General features: G+C 31.1%; 3 protein-coding genes across 4 annotated transcripts; 2 read left to right on the plus strand and 1 right to left on the minus strand.

The window, feature by feature from the left end:
• Positions 1–593: 593 nt before the first annotated feature.
• Positions 594–7183, minus strand: LOC114190673 (lysine-specific demethylase JMJ25-like). Of its 2 annotated transcripts, none has more exons than XM_028079650.1 (13): positions 6970–7183; positions 6746–6858; positions 6196–6295; positions 5972–6110; positions 5680–5743; positions 4866–5592; positions 3627–3956; positions 2715–3188; positions 2317–2389; positions 2155–2240; positions 1732–1839; positions 951–1010; positions 594–797 (listed from the first exon to the last, which is right to left on the minus strand). In XM_028079650.1, the coding sequence occupies exons 1-13, from the start codon at positions 7168–7170 to the stop codon at positions 792–794; spliced, it is 2481 nt and encodes an 826-aa protein (XP_027935451.1). In that variant the 5' UTR covers positions 7171–7183; the 3' UTR covers positions 594–791. The 2 variants fall into 2 exon arrangements, with proteins under 2 accessions (XP_027935451.1, XP_027935449.1); XM_028079648.1 differs by having other exon boundaries at positions 1732–1851.
• Positions 7184–11836: 4653 nt separating this feature from the next.
• Positions 11837–14143, plus strand: LOC114191440 (B3 domain-containing transcription factor VRN1-like). The gene is made up of 7 exons (XM_028080611.1): positions 11837–11911; positions 12051–12492; positions 12603–12775; positions 13176–13452; positions 13549–13647; positions 13740–13813; positions 13895–14143. Exons 1-7 carry the CDS (start codon positions 11837–11839, stop codon positions 14141–14143), a joined length of 1389 nt encoding a protein of 462 aa, XP_027936412.1.
• A 2036-nt stretch (positions 14144–16179) lies between these two features.
• Positions 16180–17443, plus strand: LOC114191441 (B3 domain-containing transcription factor VRN1-like). The gene is made up of 3 exons (XM_028080612.1): positions 16180–16594; positions 16828–16967; positions 17062–17443. Exons 1-3 carry the CDS (start codon positions 16180–16182, stop codon positions 17317–17319), a joined length of 813 nt encoding a protein of 270 aa, XP_027936413.1. The 3' UTR covers positions 17320–17443.
• The last annotated feature ends 1023 nt before the right edge of the window (positions 17444–18466 follow it).

The following is an 18466-nucleotide window of genomic DNA, read 5'->3' on the forward strand; positions in this document are numbered from 1 at the left end:
TATATATATATATATATATATATATATATATTATAATTTTTATTTTTATTTTATCTTTTACAATATAATTATAAACTAATTTTGAAAAAAATATAATTATTAATTAATTTTATATAAAATTTTCTCATATTGCTCTTATTATTTTCTCTTAAGTTAATTAATTTAGACATTTTATTAACTGTATAGTTCAAATATTACTTAATTAATTCACATATATTATTAACTTATAAATATAAATAGTCAAATATAATACAAATATTTAAAAAAATATGTCACCTGTAAAAAAAAAAACGATCATAGCACAAAGAAAAAAAATGGTAGATCGGAATCCGCTGCAAAGATCCAAGGTTAGCCCTTCATTCATCTTTCTTTTTTTTCCTTCTGATCTCTCTATCTTACACTTAAATTACGGCTGATAAAATTTTTTATTAGTTGAGTATCGACCCCATTTTGAATTAGGAAAAGTATGTATCATTAATAATTCTATTGTGGCATCTGATTTACTATAGCAGCATTTGGTTAATTTGGTAATCGGAACAGAACATCTGAAAAAGATTCATGCCAGAGTGAAAGATAATATAGATTTCTCTTGATGCATGAAGTTGTAACCCTAAAAATTCCATTGCTTGAGCATTCAGAATTTCAAAAGGTAGACTGGGTTTACAAGTCGTATAATGTTCACCAAAAAAACCCTTTTCATGTGTGGTTGAAAAAACACAATATGGAACCTTTCTTACAGTCATGAACATGCATAGAAACCCAACCTAAAAACACCTCAATGAATATTTGCTTCAGACCTGTAAATTGAATAGTAATAATCGATTTCATGAATGATTATTGAATCAAGGGCTAAAAAACACAATCAGAATGAACACAGTATACAAGAAATAATCTAACAATGTACTCTGATACAATCCATTTCAAAGGGCCTGAAGTTTGCAGTTACTAACCTTTGCCTTCTCCAATGTTGTTATGACATCTTGCATGGCATATAGTGTCATCTTTTTCACCTGTTTCAAAAGCAGTAATCAAGGAGAAAACTTACACAAATTTTAACATGACTAAAATGAAGTATATAAATGGGATTCAAATCTTCTCTTAGAAACTTATTTTAAGATTAGATCAGACCTATACCTACATTTCAAGATTGTATGAAATGAAATCATATCCTAAGTTTACAATCCCATACCTCGTACCCAAACTAAATCACACGCAATCTCATTTTTGGAGTAGAGTCGGTGGGATTGTTGTGAACCCAATTAGTTGGTGAGTTCATATGGTTTTTTTAACCCGAAAACAACACTATTTTGTGTTGTTTTGCCTAGAAATAGGCTTTGGGATACTTAAATTCTAAGACATTAGAACCCGTCTTTAAGATAGATGAATGAGCATCAAAATATGACATTTCAGAATTGCTGAATGATTGTTCTGTTATTTATAGCTTTTAACTTCTTTTTTTATATAAGTAAACACTTTTAGTCAAGAGAATTCCAGAGTTTACATAGTCTCGAGTTTGATAACTTTGCTAATGTTGTGAACTAACAACATCCTCCTTCAAGTCTATAAAAAATTATTGCATATGTACTGTAGCTAACAAACCATATAGAGAGAGAACATAACTTTCTATTTCCCACTTAACCTATCAAAGACTAACAAAAAAAAGAGATGTTATATCTCAAAACATGAAGAAAATAAATAGACGAAACAAATCAATACAAATAGGTGGCATACCTCCAATTTGTCCTCAGCAGACACATGGTTTACGGGAAGTGTACGAATTTCATCCGACAAACGAAAGCACTCACCAACATTTTCAGGAGAAACAAAATCCAGAGCAACCTGAATACATGACTGCAAAAGGAAGAAATATCATAGATTTACACAGAACAGTTAAGTATTACTTTAAAGAAAGCTTAGAAACCGCAAAAAGTAATCTGGCAGATCGGGAGGAGACTAGTTTAAGAGAAACCATAAAATAAAGCAACCAAACTTTGATGTATCAACAGTTTCACTTGACAACGTTCACATTTTTTATTTGCTGAAATTGAAATTTTTATTCACACATCGTCCAAGACTTAGGGTAAACTCTTGAATTTAACAACCTTGATACCTACAATGAAGATTAAACAAATTTACCCTGTATGTTCATTTTACCTTCAGATTTCTGAGTTGGTAAGGACAACCAGCTGGAATGAAAACAGCATCTCCTAGCTTCTGAATGAATGTCCAGGGCTCAATTCCTACAAGAAAATACATTACTGTGAATTTGGAGAGGCACAACTCAAACTCTACCCCCAATCAAAATGTGTTACTAACCATACTCCTCCTTAAGCTTCCTCTTATGCTCCACAGTCAAATAGAAGGTCTGGTCATGGATGGGGTGAATAACCTTCATTACCGAAGGATATGACCCGTTTAAGAAAAAAAGTAAAGTCTAATGAGTTAGTAAGGTACTCTCAGCTGATGCATTATCCATATACAACAAGTATTGTCTGCCAAACACTTCAAAATTCACATCCACCCTTCAATCAATCTGTAATGATATGTATTTGATGAAAATGAAAATTTTATTGCAGGAAAATGAGAGAATGCCAAAGTTATTAGGGTGAAAACCTCCAAATATTACCAATGTAATGTAACCACTAAATCTTTTTGGTAGGAACCAAGCTTTACTAATGACTTAGGCTGAAAAGTAATTTCCACAGCTAATTTACCTGCTTTAAAGGACGGCAATTGATATGCCTAAACTCTCTGAAATGCTTTCTGAGATATTCCTCCAATTTAGGCACGTCCTGCCTCCGAAAAATATCCCACAGTGCACCTTCTGAACCATCCCCTGCAAAAGACAGATCACTTTCTCCCTTCATATTTGCTCTGTCAACCTCGTTGAGCTCTGATCCGCACGAAAGACCATCCTCACTACCAGCAGAGGGTTGATGAAACTGATCAGCTTCTTTCTCATCACAACATCCACTTTTGTTTTCCAAGACTTGGACACTATTTTGCTTCTCCAAGGAATTTAGGGCAGAAGATATATTATAATGCGTGTCAACATTAGTTTCTCCATCCTGATCATCACTCAGTAGCTCCCTTTTGTCTTGCTCAAAGTGCTTTTGTTTCAGCTTCTCAATGGCAGTAAGATGCTTCGGTTCCCATTGAACTTCAGCTATATGAGCCAACACATATACCTAGAACAACCAAAATTATTAAAAGGAAAAAGACAATACTCTTAATTTTATCATTGATGTGTATGCAATCCAGAACACACAGCAATAAATACAAAACACTGACAAATATTTGATCAGGAAAAGCTCTGCAAAAAGAAGTGTACATAAATTACAGCTTTATGTCTGATTCGAATGCACTGTTTTATCTCATGTTCTTCCAAATATAAAAATGTACTGATTAACTATGAGTGAAGACAATGCACAGAACAGAAAAGTCATGATGTTAATTGAAACAGCAATCTGCTGATTCTGTTCTTCAAGAAACCAAACACTTCCTACAAACTATGCACCTTCAAACAGGAAACTCTGTTGGAAACTAACACCATAAAATCTTCAAATAATTTAGAATAAATCCTTTAAAAGAACAGATGAGGAAGGAGAAAAGGAAATAGAGCATACTGCATCGCATATATCATAGTGGAGCTTAGTCACAGAGTCACCTCGTCCAAGCTCCTGAGGAAATCCATAAGCAATGTATGTCTTTGGCCCCAAGTCTGGCCTCAGACACTTTAGAGGTAATTTTACAGCTAGGTTAAGAAAACCACCAAGAGGATTGGTATATTCTTTGAATGGCAAGGAGCATATGAACTCAGCACAATGTCGAGGTAATCGTTCCTCAAATAAACAAGAAGATGGCCAGTCTTTTAACTTCAATATCTTAGGCCAATCAAGCCAATCCCCACGAGCTTTTGTATACCCAGTAAAGAATTGGTGGATGTTAATTTCAACCTGAATTTTAACCAACAACTCAAAAAGATGCAAAAGTCAGCAGCAAGAGATTAGCAGACATGTCAAGTAAAAGCAGTAAAGAACTACAGAATCAGGAAGATAAAGCAGATGTGGCTTACTCTAGTCTGATTACAGAACAAAATCAATACAATTTGAAAAGTGCAAGAGAATTAAAATACATTTTACACAGCATCGGCTACATGTTGTGGCAAGGGTTAAGAAGCTCACAATCATAATAGAAAAACATGGTGCACAGACAACAGGAAAGGGTTTCTTAGGCAAAGAAAACAAAAAATGGGGGCATGGACCAACAGACAAGAAATTGATTTAAATTTCTAAGGCATATGATAGGTAGTTAAAGCTCGGACAAAGAAGAAGGATAATATGATGATAGAAGCCCACACAACACCCACATTTCTAGAAAATGTTGGGAGAGACAGCATACAGCAAGAACAAGTATTAAAAGAATGTGACTGATATATTAACTACACTAACCAAAACGATTTCCAATTACCACCCTAATGTGTGTTCTAATGACCAACATTCAACCTTTAACCGGTATCTCTTTATGACCCAGCCAGCAGAACATCAACAATTTGTGTTTTTACTGGAACTATCCACCAAAATATTTCTTGGACACTTAGCTCAAACAAGTTCATGGAAGTCAACAATTGACAAACTGAAACAACACAACATCCAGGAAAGGGTGGAGTTACCAAATTCAGGAAATTTAACATAAATTTGCTACAACTGAAGTATTCTTTATTGGACATTTGAAGCGTAGTGGTTCCAGGTAAAATAAGTTCCAATATTAAATAATTTAAACATAGGCTTCATGGGAATGAATATCGAACTTTGAGAAAAAAACACTCTGGTGAACAAAGTTTAAGATTGAGAAAGTAAACAAACCTCACACAAATCTAAGCAATCAATTGCCTTCACATTCAAATGTTGTTCACGCCTGGTATTAGACAACTGACGGAATGCCCGCCACATGACAAGTGGTTCCCAGCTTAAGCCAGATGCACAATCAACCACATGGCTAACAATGACAGGCTCCCCCTTTTCCCAATGCCACTGAAAATGCCATAAATCCTCGTCCTGTGGTTGTGCAGCCCTAGGACAGTACAAATAGTTGTCACCGGAATCTGAACGAGAAGCAGCCTTCCTCGTATCATGATATCTAACATCTGTGTTTCTATCAAGCCTTGAACACATACAGAAGTTGTCAGGGGTCCCAAGCTCGAATGTTTGTGCTAGTGCATTTGCTTTACACAATAAATCAGTAATAAAATGTTGACCTAATACGCTTCTCAGTTCAAGAAATCCATGGTTACATTCATCACCGACTTTTGGACAAGGAATTCTACCATTACTTTCTGCATGCCATCCAGATCTTGACCATTTGCGAACCACAGGCTTAGCAACATCATTTGATTCGGTTTGGTTTACGCTTCCATCTACCTTTTCACCATGCAAGTAACCACGACCTTTACTAGAAAACTCCAACATAATTGGATCTGCACCACCTACAAGCTGCCCACTACGAAGCTCACGGCAACAGATGAGACATAGTTCAAAAGAGCATTTTGTGCAGCTTCTGTGGTAATCAAATATTGACGTTTTACAGTTGTCACTGCAAGATTGTGTTAAGTTAAGTTAACAAATAAAGATACAAAGATAATTGGGAAAAAAGACAGTAAGATGTATGAAAGATTCCAACCAATATTGACGCTCATCCATAAAATAAATTGTCTGTACTACTCTAAGCTCAGAGACTGAGATCCCTGTAGTGCACATCCGAATAGCAAATTATATACTGCAAATAAATGGAACTTTATTGCAAAGAGATATGTGGCTTCATGGCATTCAAAACGATGGTTTAGTTGTGTGTAGCATAATGTGTTGAAACAAACATGCATCGATCAAATCTTTTCTTCAGCATGGATTTGTTTGCCTAGAAACTTTGGTTCACACATTAGTAACCTAAATCAACACTTCTAATGGAAAAATACCCTGTATCTTAGCTTCTGTCTCATTCTCAATCATTTGTTCTTCATCCATCAATCTTAAATACGGAAGAAGTACATGCAGCAAATACATAGAGAATTCGACCTTCTCATCTTCGTTGGTTTTTGTTTTTATCTTCATTTCCTACAGCAAATGAAATGATTACATTTTAAATGCTGAATTCTGAAAATCAGAAGAAAACCCTATCCTGAAAGGGTAAAGACCTAACTTTGATAAGTACATCGGACCTCAAGCATGCTTTGCAGTTGCAATTACCACGGCACATGGGACATGCTTCAGCAATGTCCTCCTCTTTCAAATGAGGATACCTGAAGACACAGAAAACAATTCAAGGATTAACAGTTGTCAAGTTATCATCATTGAAAGCCAAAACTACGAAATATTGTAATAACTTTTTCCAGGAATTGGTCTGGGAAATGTTTCTATCAATTAAGACTTCCCCTCCTCGCATAAGAAATAAATAGTAGCATATTAAACATATGGGTAAACAACTTCTAGAAATTCCCCATAGAAAGTATTAAGCATATGGGTAATCAACCAGACATGTCATTCATATACATGGACTTGCCACTTCAGATCTTTCCAATACTCTTACAGCACAAAGAATATGTCAGTAACACCGATTTGGTAGCTGTCAATGCGCAGAAATAAACCTTGTATAGATCTTATCCAACCAAACAATGCATGTTATAAAATGTCACGACATTACAATTGAAACAGAAAGAACAAAAATTTTTGAAAGAGAGACGAAGTTATACCAATTTCGTATACAGGGTAAGCAATATCTTTTCCTCCTACATTTTGTGCACCTCACAACTCTGCCTTTATCATTTCTTTGACATTGATGGCACATGCAGGATATTTCAATGTACTTGAGAAACAGAAACACAACCACATAAGCGGAATCATGTTTATATGGAAAGTCAAACTCAAATAAGCATCCATACTATACTTTTTGATATTGAATAATAAATAATCTCACCTTCCTATTCTTCTTGACAGAAGAAGAACCACCTAACTCATCCCTTACAATGTGGCTAACATCTTGACAACCCTTCTTTAACAAACTTCCCTCTGACATCTTCCTGCCCATGTTTTCCTTCTTAGCATTAAAACCCAAAGATTGAGTATTTTGCTGAGTGGTGACTGTATTCGCTTGTGGCCTGTTCCTTTTGCGCCCCATGAAGTAAAAGGTGTCAAATTTTTTTAGTGTATTGGCAAACAATGAAGAACCAGTATCAAGAATCACTGATGATGACAGTGACAAAGGTTGAACCAAAGCGAGTTGTGAACCCTATCTATCTGGCCGTGACCGTCTGCATTCTATTTCGGTTCATACACACATGCACGAAAGGACAGTACCCAGATTAATCAACTGATTAATGGGAAAATTAATTTCAGTGGATTTACATTTTCATATTTTCCGTGATGGAGAAGGAACAAATCCTGCAACTGCAACTGAACAATATTCGGTCTGAGCGACTACACTGTGTTTGTTTACTATTTAAGTCGTGACCGTGTCTGTCACTTTGAGGTGATTGATAAAAAGAATTCCTTTTTAAGTTAGAGTCTCTGGGTGCATTAATTCTGTATTTGTAAGTGCTTTAGGATCGTCCCTGTTTGGCTGGACACGGATCTCAAACCGAAAAATGTTTATGTTTAATTTTGTTTTGAACATTTGACCTGTAAGAATGTTATTTGAATAATATCGGATTTAATGTAAAAGAAGAAAGAATACAAGAAAATAAAATGTTTAATTCAAACTTGATAATGTTGTATAACTTCTTCACGAGAAATAGTTCTATGTATTATGTATTAGAATGCAGAATTAATTGAGCTTTTCTTGTAACTAAAATAATTTGTGCACTTGGAATTATGAAATTTCTTTCATTAAATTTTTCCAAAAGATCATAACATTAGTTTCATTTATTTTATTTGTAGTGTGGGTGTTTCTTCTTGCAACTCCGTCAAATTTCAGCCTCCATTCTATCAAAAAGGGTGTTAGACTATGTGAACAATTGTACCATCACATAAAAAAAATTGATTTTTTTACATTTTGTTATTATTTTCGATAAAAGTTATATATGTATAAAAGAGTAGAGTGCCAAATAATAAGAGATGGGGGTATAAAAGTTAAAATGAAAAAAAGTAATTGATTCAATACTACATAATCATTTCTAATGTTTAATATCTAGCCCAAAGTTATTAGAACTCGGAAACATTCTTCTTATATTTTCAATTAAATGTTGCAAAAGAAAATCCTAACAAGTGAAATAATCGTATTTCTAATATATTTTGTATCAAGTGATTGTCACGAGAAAAAAAAATATTAAATTAATACAATTAATGAAAAAAAAAGTCTAAAAAACAAAAAGGATCCTCAATTTAAAATGTAGAGTTAAATTAAAAATTAAGAAAATTTAAATTAACATATTATAAAATGTAGAGTTAAATTAAAAATTAAGAAAATTTAAATTAACATATTAAAATGCTTTTATAGTGCACATTTTATGATATTTTATTGAATTGAACATAAAAAAAATTTAAAATGTTAATTCAAAATTAAATTTTACAAAATAAAAAATAACATAGAACTGAAACGTTTAACTTAATTTAATGTATTTTAAAAAGTGGGTTGGATATAACTGCATGACATACACTTTATAAAGTATAAAAATATTTAAAACATTTGTTTAACATTGAACATGTCTAGATACAAAATATAAGAGTTGGATATTTTTATTTAAAATTTTGTATTCTGGTGGAAGAGAAATTGAGTAGGGGTGATGTCTGACCCCTCAGGATGGCCTGGCCCGTAAAAGTAATTTGGGACGAGTCAGGACAATGAACCCGCAGGTTTGCAGTGGTTCGAGTCTATATCATGTACGGGCTGGTTTAAGATCTGTGCGGATTGACCTACATAAAAAAAAATTACATTTGTGTATATCAGTCACTTTTTTTGTTAACTCTTGCATTAATGTTTTAATTTTTTGTATGATTGAAAAATACAAGTATTATGTATTTTTAATATGCTAAGATTCGAAGAATATATCTTATATGTCAAAGTACAAATATTAATATGATAAAATTGTTGAATTATCAATTTATCATCTAACTTTCCAAAATCTTTACTTATAATTTTTGTGAATTTTTTAAAGTTTACCAAATTTTTAAACATTAAAACTTTTATTATAAGAATTAAAAAAAGAATAATGTGAGTTCATATTTATACAAGACGAACCAAATTTTGTAGTCCGCAGTTAAAAATACAAAATAAAATAGACTGACCTATATCGTGTGGACTAAATGTAGGCCGAACTTATCCGTATTATCATCTATAGTTCACCATTAATCCGAAAAGTAAACGGAATTTGATAATAGATGTGTTTTTTCATTACCTTCATTCATGAATTAAAATGTTTTCACATTTAATAAATAAAGATTTTATTGCCGGAAAATAGGATAACGCAAGATTTATAAGGGGTGAAAATCTATGATATAGGTATATAAATATAATATGTCAGATATATTTATTTTCAAAATATTATACGAATTATATGTGATATGATAATATTAAAAGATGCATGATAAATTCTTAAAAAATATAAATATTGATAAAATATTTTAAAGTATTTTACATCCATATATGTCGTATGTTACTGTATATCATACGTGAAACCTTATCCACTTTTTATTTTTGGAGACTTGTATACTATTTTGCTTCTCCAAGAAATTTTGAGCGGAAAATATCTTATGATGATGCATGTCAACATTAGTTTCTCCGTTTCATCATCACTTTCTGAGTGCATTGGGAAACAATAAATAAGCAATATCAAGAATCAGTTATGATGACAGTCATAAAGATTCAACAACAGTTCTGACTCTGTGTATTCCAGTATACTTACCTCACAACAAGTAATTACATTTGCTTTAAATCATGATTTATCAAAAAAGAAAATATATGATCAATAAATTATATTTTTAGTTTCCATTTTTTAGTAAAATTTGAATTTGGCCCATCAATTGTTTTTTATCTCAATTTGATTTTTATTTTGGAAAATTTGACACAACCAAATTCTTTCCGTTAGTAATAGAGTAACGGTGTTAAATGGGACGCCACGTGTCAACTTCTAGATTTTTATTTTTTTATATTTTTTCATATTTTTTATTAATTTTTTAAAAAAAATTAAAAAAATTAAAATTTTGTCACATGTCAAGCTGACATCTTGCCACGTGGCAGTGACAGTGCCACGTGTCACTATTTGGGAGATGTCATCTTCTCATACTCAATTTGGTCCCTGTATTTTATTTTTTGTTTCAATTTAGTCCCAATTTTTGTAAAAATTATGAAATTTCGTCTCCTCCAAATTGAAACAAAAATTATAAAATGTTATACAAATATTTTTATTAAATTTGATTTTTTTATTCAAATTGATATTTTTATTATATATTTTTAATAAGTTTATTTAAATTTTATTTAAAATTGTTTTCAGATTTTAATTTTTTTTTATTGTTACATAAACTAATTAATTTTTCTTAAATTATATAATTGTTATTTTTATTCTAACTAAAACATTTGTATAAAAATTAATGAATTTTACACTTTTTAAAAATATGCAATTATTTAAAATATAAATCAAATAAAAAACAATATTAAAGTATAATGTAATAAAATATCAATATAATTTATGAATTTTTTATTAGGATTATTTTTTATTAACAACTTTAAAACAATTTTAAATAAAGTTTAATGTAAAATTTTAATTAAAATAAACTTAATCTTGTTAAAAATATTTACTTGAAATATTAATTTTGATAGAAATATTTGTGCATATTTATATAGAAATTAAATTTGGTTTCAATTTGGAGAGGGACAAAATTGTACAATTTTTACAAAAATTGGGACTAAATTGAGACAAATTAAAATACAGGGACCAAATTGAGAATGAGAAGATGACACCTCCCAAATAGTCACACGTGACATTGTCACTGCCACGTGGCACGATGTTAGCTTGACATGTGGCAAAATTTTAATATTTTTAAATTTTTTTAAAAAATTAATAAAAATTAAAAATTAAAAAATTAAAAAAAAATTCAAAAAATTCAAAAAATCCAGAAGCTGACACGTGGCAGCCCATTTAACACCGTTATTACACCACTAACGGAAATGACTTAATTAGATCAAATTTTTCAAAATAGGGACCAGATTGAGATAAAAAACAATTGAGGAACTAAATTCAAATTTTACTACGAAAATGAGAATTAAAAGTATAATTTAACCAAACATTTACTTAGAACAGCTATTAATATATTAATTATATGCTTTCAAAAATTAGTTCAAGAGACTATACAAGAAAAAACAGTAGGATAAAACAAAGAAGAGTCTCTCTGGATATTATATTACTTCAAGATTATGTAATATAATTATAATTTAAATTATTAACAGTTATAATTTAAGTTTTAATTATTAATTAGAATAAAATAATTCATCGTATAAATATAATAATTATTTTAATTCGTTTTATATAAAAGTACTCTTTATAAAACAGTCAAAAAGAAATTACTTATCAAAATTACTTAGAAGACGAAAGATCTTATATAAGATACATAATAGATGTGAAGATTCTTATTTTACAAAACTCTTGTTAAATTTACCATCATATCATACAATCTTGCATGATCAAGCTGTGAGATTCAACCAGAGAAGTTGAAAAGTTGCATAGTAAACATTAATTGTGCCATGATAAATGAGTATTTATAGGAAAAATTGTTTCTTGGTTCTGAACTTGAAAGATCAGCACAGGAGCTGAAGCAATTTAGGAACCCAACTCTGGTTTATTCCTTAAACAATGACTTGTGACCATGACAGTCACGTCCACTTCTTCAAGAGAATCCAAGAATACACCCTTAGAAATGGGGAACTGGTAATCATTTTTAGTCATCTTTTGAATCGTGTTCATACCATTTTTTTTTTTCTTGGAATGAAGTATCTGAAACAGTGGTTTCAGTTTTCCTATTAATCTGTGATCATAATTCACTTTATTGACGATAAGTTTACGACAGAGGATACCTCGGAGCTTTGTGAATAAATATTGGGAAGAAATATCAAATCCAATGTTCCTTTTGCTTCCGAACCGCACCAAATGGGAAGTGAATTGGAAAAAGATTGATGCTGACGTTTGGTTAATCGATAAATGGAAGAAATTTGCGGAGTCGTTTTGTTTGGACGAGGAGCATGTTCTGGTGTTCAGATATGTGGGAAAATCAGAGTTTAAGGTTGTAATACTTGATCAAGGTGGGTTGGAGATAGTGTATCCTTCGATGGAAGGACCTTTGGAGGGTGCAGATAATGGTAATCGTTTTGCTCGGCGTAAGAGAGCAAAATTTCATTCACCATCTTCTCCTTCTAAGAAGGTGAAAACCAACCCGAGAAAGGAACCTCATAGTTATCCAACACAAGATGTTGGGTTAAAGAAATTTTCAGGTGACAATGTTGATAAAACAGGTGGGGTGTTGTTGTTTTTTTTTTTTTTTCTTTCTCTTTTGTTATTCAATTTGAAAGTCTCTGAATGTATTCTAACCTTTTTGTTTTGAGTGACATTGATTTGTTGACAGGTAGAAGAAGTAAAATGAGATGTTCAAGATCTAAGGCTAATACTATTAGAAAAAAGGAGTTGTCAGAAGATACTGAAAGTGGCACTGCTTTGGAGAGAGCTAACTCTTTCCATTCTGAGAATCCCTACTTCATTCGTGAAATGCATAGATCATACATTTGTAGTAATTTCTTGGTACATCATCTCATTAGACAATCAATTTATTTATATATAAGATGTTTCGACACGCCTCATAGATGGTGTCTCCCGATACGTATCGGACACCAACATAACACGATATTATGTCTAATTTGAAAGATATATTTTTTATTTTTAACATGATTTTGACAATTAAAATAAGGATCAAATCTTATATTATCACTACTTTTTACATATTGGATATTAGATAGATAAATTATATTTATTTTTGTGTTAATTGACAGTTTCAAACTTAACATGTATATAAATGCAGTGTTCCGTATCCTATATTTTTTCAATTTGACCGTATTTTCGTGTCTGTGTCGTGTCCGTACCCATGTCTATATTCGGGTAACACATGATGAAATAGGAACTGAACATTCCCTTATTATGACAGAATATGCCGGTCAATTTCATAACAGAGGAGCCTCGAAAGGGAAATAACAGAGTTAGTCTTTCGATTTCTGAAGAACAAAGTTGGGATATGAACTTCTGTCTGAGTAAGGACCTTAGACGAGTGAAGCTTGTTTCTGGTTGGGCCAATTTTGTAAAGGACAATAACTTGAAAACAGGGAATGTGTGTGTTTTTGAGAGAATTAAGAAGCCAGAAATCATCTCATTTAGGGTTATTATTTTCCGTGATACACAAGAATCTGGTCCTTCCAACTTTCCGGGTAATTCAATCACAAATCCTACTACACACGTTTGAATATTCAAAATGCTTTTTCAATTCCTTTTTTATGAATAACCTTTGCATAATGATGATGCAGCAAATGGTAGCAAACAAACACGACTTCAAAACACTTCTGCTGATGGAGGCAGTGATGGAACTCCAAAGAAGCACCCAAGTAATAACAATGTCTTTTATGGTATGAATGTTACTATTTTTACATTTTTGTTTGTTTCTTTTTTTTGGTTCTAGACATGTTTCTCTGATGATATTTGCCTTTGTTTTTGTTAGATTCTAAATTCCGTAGATGCGACAATGAAATATCAGGGAATCATTTTTCCCTCTTTGTGAAACCGAATGATGTGGTAGGATTAATTAAACTATGATGTGTTGTTGCATATGTAATGTATGACTAACTAAATTCACTTTATTTTTCTGTGGAACAGTGCATACCAGAGCAATTCATCAGAAATCATAACATGGGTGATGCAGCTAAGGTGATGCTGAAAGTTGGGAAGAGAACATTTGCTGTGAGGCTAGAACATGATCCAAGACAAAAATACCATAAATTATGTTTTGGTTGGTCTTACTTTATGGGTCAATGCAAGTTGAATGAAGGTGATGTCTGTAATTTTGAGCTGGTTGATGAGGACAGGTTTATTTTCCAAGTTAGAGTTGCAACATGCGTAGATTGAATTGTCGTAATTATTAGGGGGACAAGTGTCTTCAAATTTCATGTTCAACCATTTCTATATACTTTTTGTGTTCAAATCTGATGTTCAACCTCATGCAAACATTTGTTGTGAATGTTGGTCGTAAGTAAATTTGTTCTTTTTGTTTTGTTTACTTGTATTTTTTATTATTATTTGCAATTAGAAAGAAAAAAAATGCTTCTGACGAGGAATATTTCTAGAAAATTAGTTGATATTTTCCCGAATAATGCTTATTAGTTGCAATTACCAACACATGCTACTTTTTAGGTAAATAAATTCATAAATAACCTTCTTGTAAGATGAATGCTAACCTTGTTGGATTAGAAAGTGATTCGAAATACTTCGGTTTAGTTCATTCAATTTTAGTATAGTGAAATTTTTTTGAATAATTATACAGGTTAATTATTACGAATATATGTAAAATTTAGTTTTACAACATTTTAATTTAGTTTAATAATTTTGTATTACTTTGAATTTTCAATAATTATACATTCTAAAGTAATTCAATAATTATTTATTTTACATAAAAGTAATAATAATAATCATTTATCTACTCATATATCATTTATCATTCTAAAGTAATTCATGTTTTTTATTGCATTATAATACACAAAAGAGTTATTGACTTTATTGATGGAAGAAAAAGCGTTCATCATACTTTTTTTTTAAAATTATATAATGATTTGAAGTCTAAAGACTTGAAATATTTATTTACAATAATTATTAATAAATTTATTAAAATATTTTGAAATAACGAAGAACAGAAATAGTACATCATAAAGAAATCTGAAACTAAAAATGATAAAAAATAATGAAAAACCATGCTGGTAACAAATTTAGTAAATAGTACGTTACTTTAAAATAATGGAAGAGCCACGGGTAGGTGTAGAATTAAATATTTTGAAAAAATCATTTTAGTGTAATGGGAGGTCATCAGTCCATCTTCAATTTCTTTTAGATAATAATTTTAAAATAATAATAAAATAAAATAAACTTGATACAATAAAATAATAAATATATATATAAAAAAACACATGCATTAATTTGATACAATAAAACATTTCTTTTTGTTTAATTTGATAAAATGAAAAAAATAATTACCAAACAAAGTTTCAGATTATCTACGCTTTGAATGGTCTTAAAAATATAAAGATAAAGAAAAAGACAAAAAGGAAAATAAGTGAAAATAAGTAGTGCAACTTTTATGTGTCAGTTTTTCAATTTTCCTTTTCCATGCAAGAAAGGGTGACTCATCTGCACCGGCTGCTATGGGTTTGTACAGCGCACCGTGCAGCACCGGTTGCAGTGATTCAGAGAATGAAGCAGCGTTGGCAGAGGACAAAGGAGAAGATGGTGTGAGAAACAAGAAAAAAATAAAGAGTGTGAAAGAGAAGAGAGGAGCGTGAGAAGAAAAAAAAATAGAGACACAAACAGCGCCCAGGAGGAAGAAGAAGGGTGATTTTCTTCGAGGGTTGCAAGTTTATCCACAAGGTAAGATTTCTCCATCTTTGCTTTTAAAAGCTATTGTAATAAGCATTCTTGGTTTTGGTTCCTGATTCGTGGGTCGATGTTAAACATCCTCTAAAGCGCGATGAAATGGTGAGATTACGTCTTGATATTTTTAGTGTTCTATAAATCATGATTCATAAGTCATCTTATTAAACCTTTTAACGTTTGAAAGTTGGTACTTTGCACGGACCAAATTCTAGTCCATAGTTGATTTTGAAGGGGTGACTCTTATTTTCTTTTCTCGCTCAATGTTATGCTAATCTTGTTGACTCTGTTGAAAGTTAGAAATTTAAGTGAATAAAGTATAGTCTGGCTCACTATAATTTTCGTTTTATTAGCTTATATATGCATGGCTTCTCAGTGCACCGAGATGGATGCTACCTTGCCAATCTACTTCTTCAAAGTTATTCTTAAAACCAATCTTCAAAGGCTTGTAAGTATTCTTCTGGCTTATCCATATATGTGTATGATATGTCAAGTATAATTAATTTGGGAATTGATACAGATACATGCAAGTAATAGGGATTGATGACAATTATTACACACTAACCAGCATTTCTATTTTGCAGAAAATACCCAACAAATTCACTACCAAGTACGGAGGTGGCTTGCCAAATCCCTTGTTTATGAAGCTTCCAGATGGATCTGAATGGGAAGTGAATAGGGCAAAAGACAACGGTGAGATTTGGCTGGAAAAAGGTTGGAAAGAATTTGCGGAACACTTCTCCCTAGACCAAGGATGTTTTGTTTGCTTCAGATATGATGGTACTTCTAAGGTTCATGTAAGAATAATGGACCAAAGTGGAGTAGAAATAGAGTACCCCTGTGTCACTGGTCATGAAAATGACAACCATGTTCAAACTAAGGAGCAGCACAACCTGACTTTGGATGAAGGGCCACATCAGAAGGCTGAACAAATATGGGGTAAGGATTCATTGTTTGTTTGATTCTTATCTTTACATTTTTTGACTGGTTCAGGCTTTGAATTGCATTCCACATTGTTAGGTTTATATTACACATCTGACCCATTTGATATCACTTTTATCCAAAAAGCTTAAGACAATAGGACCAGTGTCTTTCATTTTATATGATCTTTAACTTATCTATTGTATTAATATAGAATTTTGATTCATACTTGAACGATTTCCAATACACAGGTGAGAAGTATCTTCAAAGAACTTCATCTTTGAACCGTCCTATGCAAGGTAGAGCACAAGAAGTAGCACGCAATTTCGTCTCATACAATCCCTTTTTCACTGTTCTCATAAAACCTTCTCACGCGGTAGACTATCGGCTGGTAAGTAAAGTTAAACATGAAACACATATATGTTGATTTAGTTCTGCTTCTGGTTTACATTGAAACTCTTGCAATAAAAATATATATTATGCAGTGCATACCAGATTTGAAAGGCCTGATTGAGAAGAAGGTGAAGTGTGCGGTGCTGCTGCTTGGGGAAAAAAGTTGGACAGTAAATTTGTTAGTTACTAACAAATGTTTTAATCATCATAGTTTTGGTGCTGGCTTTCACTTGTTTATGACTGAGTCTGGATTGCAATCGGGAGATGTTTGCATATTTGAATTGATTAGCAATAATTGTGTTTTCAAAGTTCATATTTTCAAAAGGGACCACCAATTTTTTTCTGGATGAAGGCGTGGTCTTGGTGAGGAATGTGAAGGAAAATGCAGTAAAGAAGCAAGGTAATTTTGTAATGGGGTGTTACCAACTATTAGTCACTTAAACAGGGTTACTGTTATTATGTTAACCATGACAAACTGATATGAGACTTAAATTTGCTTCTTTTATTGAAATATAGCTAGGTGATTTATATGGTTGCTGTTATTTAAATTTTTTTAATTGCATTTAAAATATTTTCAAATACAATTATATATATTGAAACCAGTTTATAAATTTGGAAATAATTTAAATTTATTTGTTAATGATATTCGTAAAATTATGATTTTAAATAATAATTGAAATTTTAACATAATTTCATACTTTTATAAAATTTTCATTACTTTTATTACGAAAAGTAAATAATATTATATTAGCATTAAAATAAAGTTATCTTCATTTAAATTTAAATAGAAAATTTCAAACTGATTGGAAAATTTGAAATAATCTGAATCGGCCATTGAGTTTATAAGTGATATTTTCTTTAAGTTAAAAACCGTAAACAATTAAATATATAAATTAAAATTGATCTGCTTAAGTTCTATATACATATAGGTTATTGAAGAAATATTTGTTTTAGAATTAACTTATTTTTGTAATGTGATGTATATTTAACATTTAATCATAACATTTTACTAATGAAAAAAGTTTGATTGTATATATTTTTATACTGATTTCATTGCAAAAGTGGAGTGAAGTTGGCATCACCCTTTTTCATTCTATAGCTTGCTGAGACACTAAATTGATACAATATGAAAAATATTGTTTTAATCTCAGACAATATTGATAGGATTAGTTAGACATTTAAAATCTTGTAGATTAAAGAATTCAATTTTTTTTCATAATTTAATTTTACAAGGTTTTACAAACTATTAAAAAAATGTACTTAAATTATCTTTAATTTCCATTTTAAGATGTATATAACTATTAAACATCTCCGCCCACGAAAACTAATATTTGGATACTTTTAGTTTGATATTACTACATTTTTACACACACTTTAAATCTTTTATTTTACTCTTTAATCTTTTCCCCTTTTCATAAACACAAAAATAATTTTTTTCATAATCAACATTCTCTAATAACAGATTATCAAGTGGTGGGTAGTAACACTAAATTTCCT

This window comes from Vigna unguiculata, chromosome 7 (genome assembly GCF_004118075.2).
Source record: "Vigna unguiculata cultivar IT97K-499-35 chromosome 7, ASM411807v1, whole genome shotgun sequence".
Lineage (NCBI taxonomy): Eukaryota > Viridiplantae > Streptophyta > Magnoliopsida > Fabales > Fabaceae > Vigna > Vigna unguiculata.

What these genes read in the sequence shown, in the direction of transcription:
- LOC114190673 (XM_028079648.1), bottom strand. Translation starts at nt 7,170, where the DNA reads ATGGGGCGCAAAAGGAACAGGCCACAAGCGAATACAGTCACCACTCAG. An exon ending in GGTCCGATGTACTTATCAAA is followed by an intron (nt 6,111 to 6,195) that starts GTTAGGTCTTTA and finishes CATTTGCTGTAG; the next exon opens with GAAATGAAGATAAAAACAAA. An exon ending in ATTGCTTAGATTTGTGTGAG is followed by an intron (nt 3,957 to 4,865) that starts GTTTGTTTACTT and finishes GTTAAAATTCAG; the next exon opens with GTTGAAATTAACATCCACCA.
- LOC114191440 (XM_028080611.1), top strand. Translation starts at nt 11,837, where the DNA reads ATGACTTGTGACCATGACAGTCACGTCCACTTCTTCAAGAGAATCCAA. An exon ending in TGACAATGTTGATAAAACAG is followed by an intron (nt 12,493 to 12,602) that starts GTGGGGTGTTGT and finishes ATTTGTTGACAG; the next exon opens with GTAGAAGAAGTAAAATGAGA. An exon ending in TTGTGAAACCGAATGATGTG is followed by an intron (nt 13,814 to 13,894) that starts GTAGGATTAATT and finishes TCTGTGGAACAG; the next exon opens with TGCATACCAGAGCAATTCAT.
- LOC114191441 (XM_028080612.1), top strand. Translation starts at nt 16,180, where the DNA reads ATGCAAGTAATAGGGATTGATGACAATTATTACACACTAACCAGCATT. An exon ending in GAAGGCTGAACAAATATGGG is followed by an intron (nt 16,595 to 16,827) that starts GTAAGGATTCAT and finishes TCCAATACACAG; the next exon opens with GTGAGAAGTATCTTCAAAGA. An exon ending in ACGCGGTAGACTATCGGCTG is followed by an intron (nt 16,968 to 17,061) that starts GTAAGTAAAGTT and finishes TATATTATGCAG; the next exon opens with TGCATACCAGATTTGAAAGG.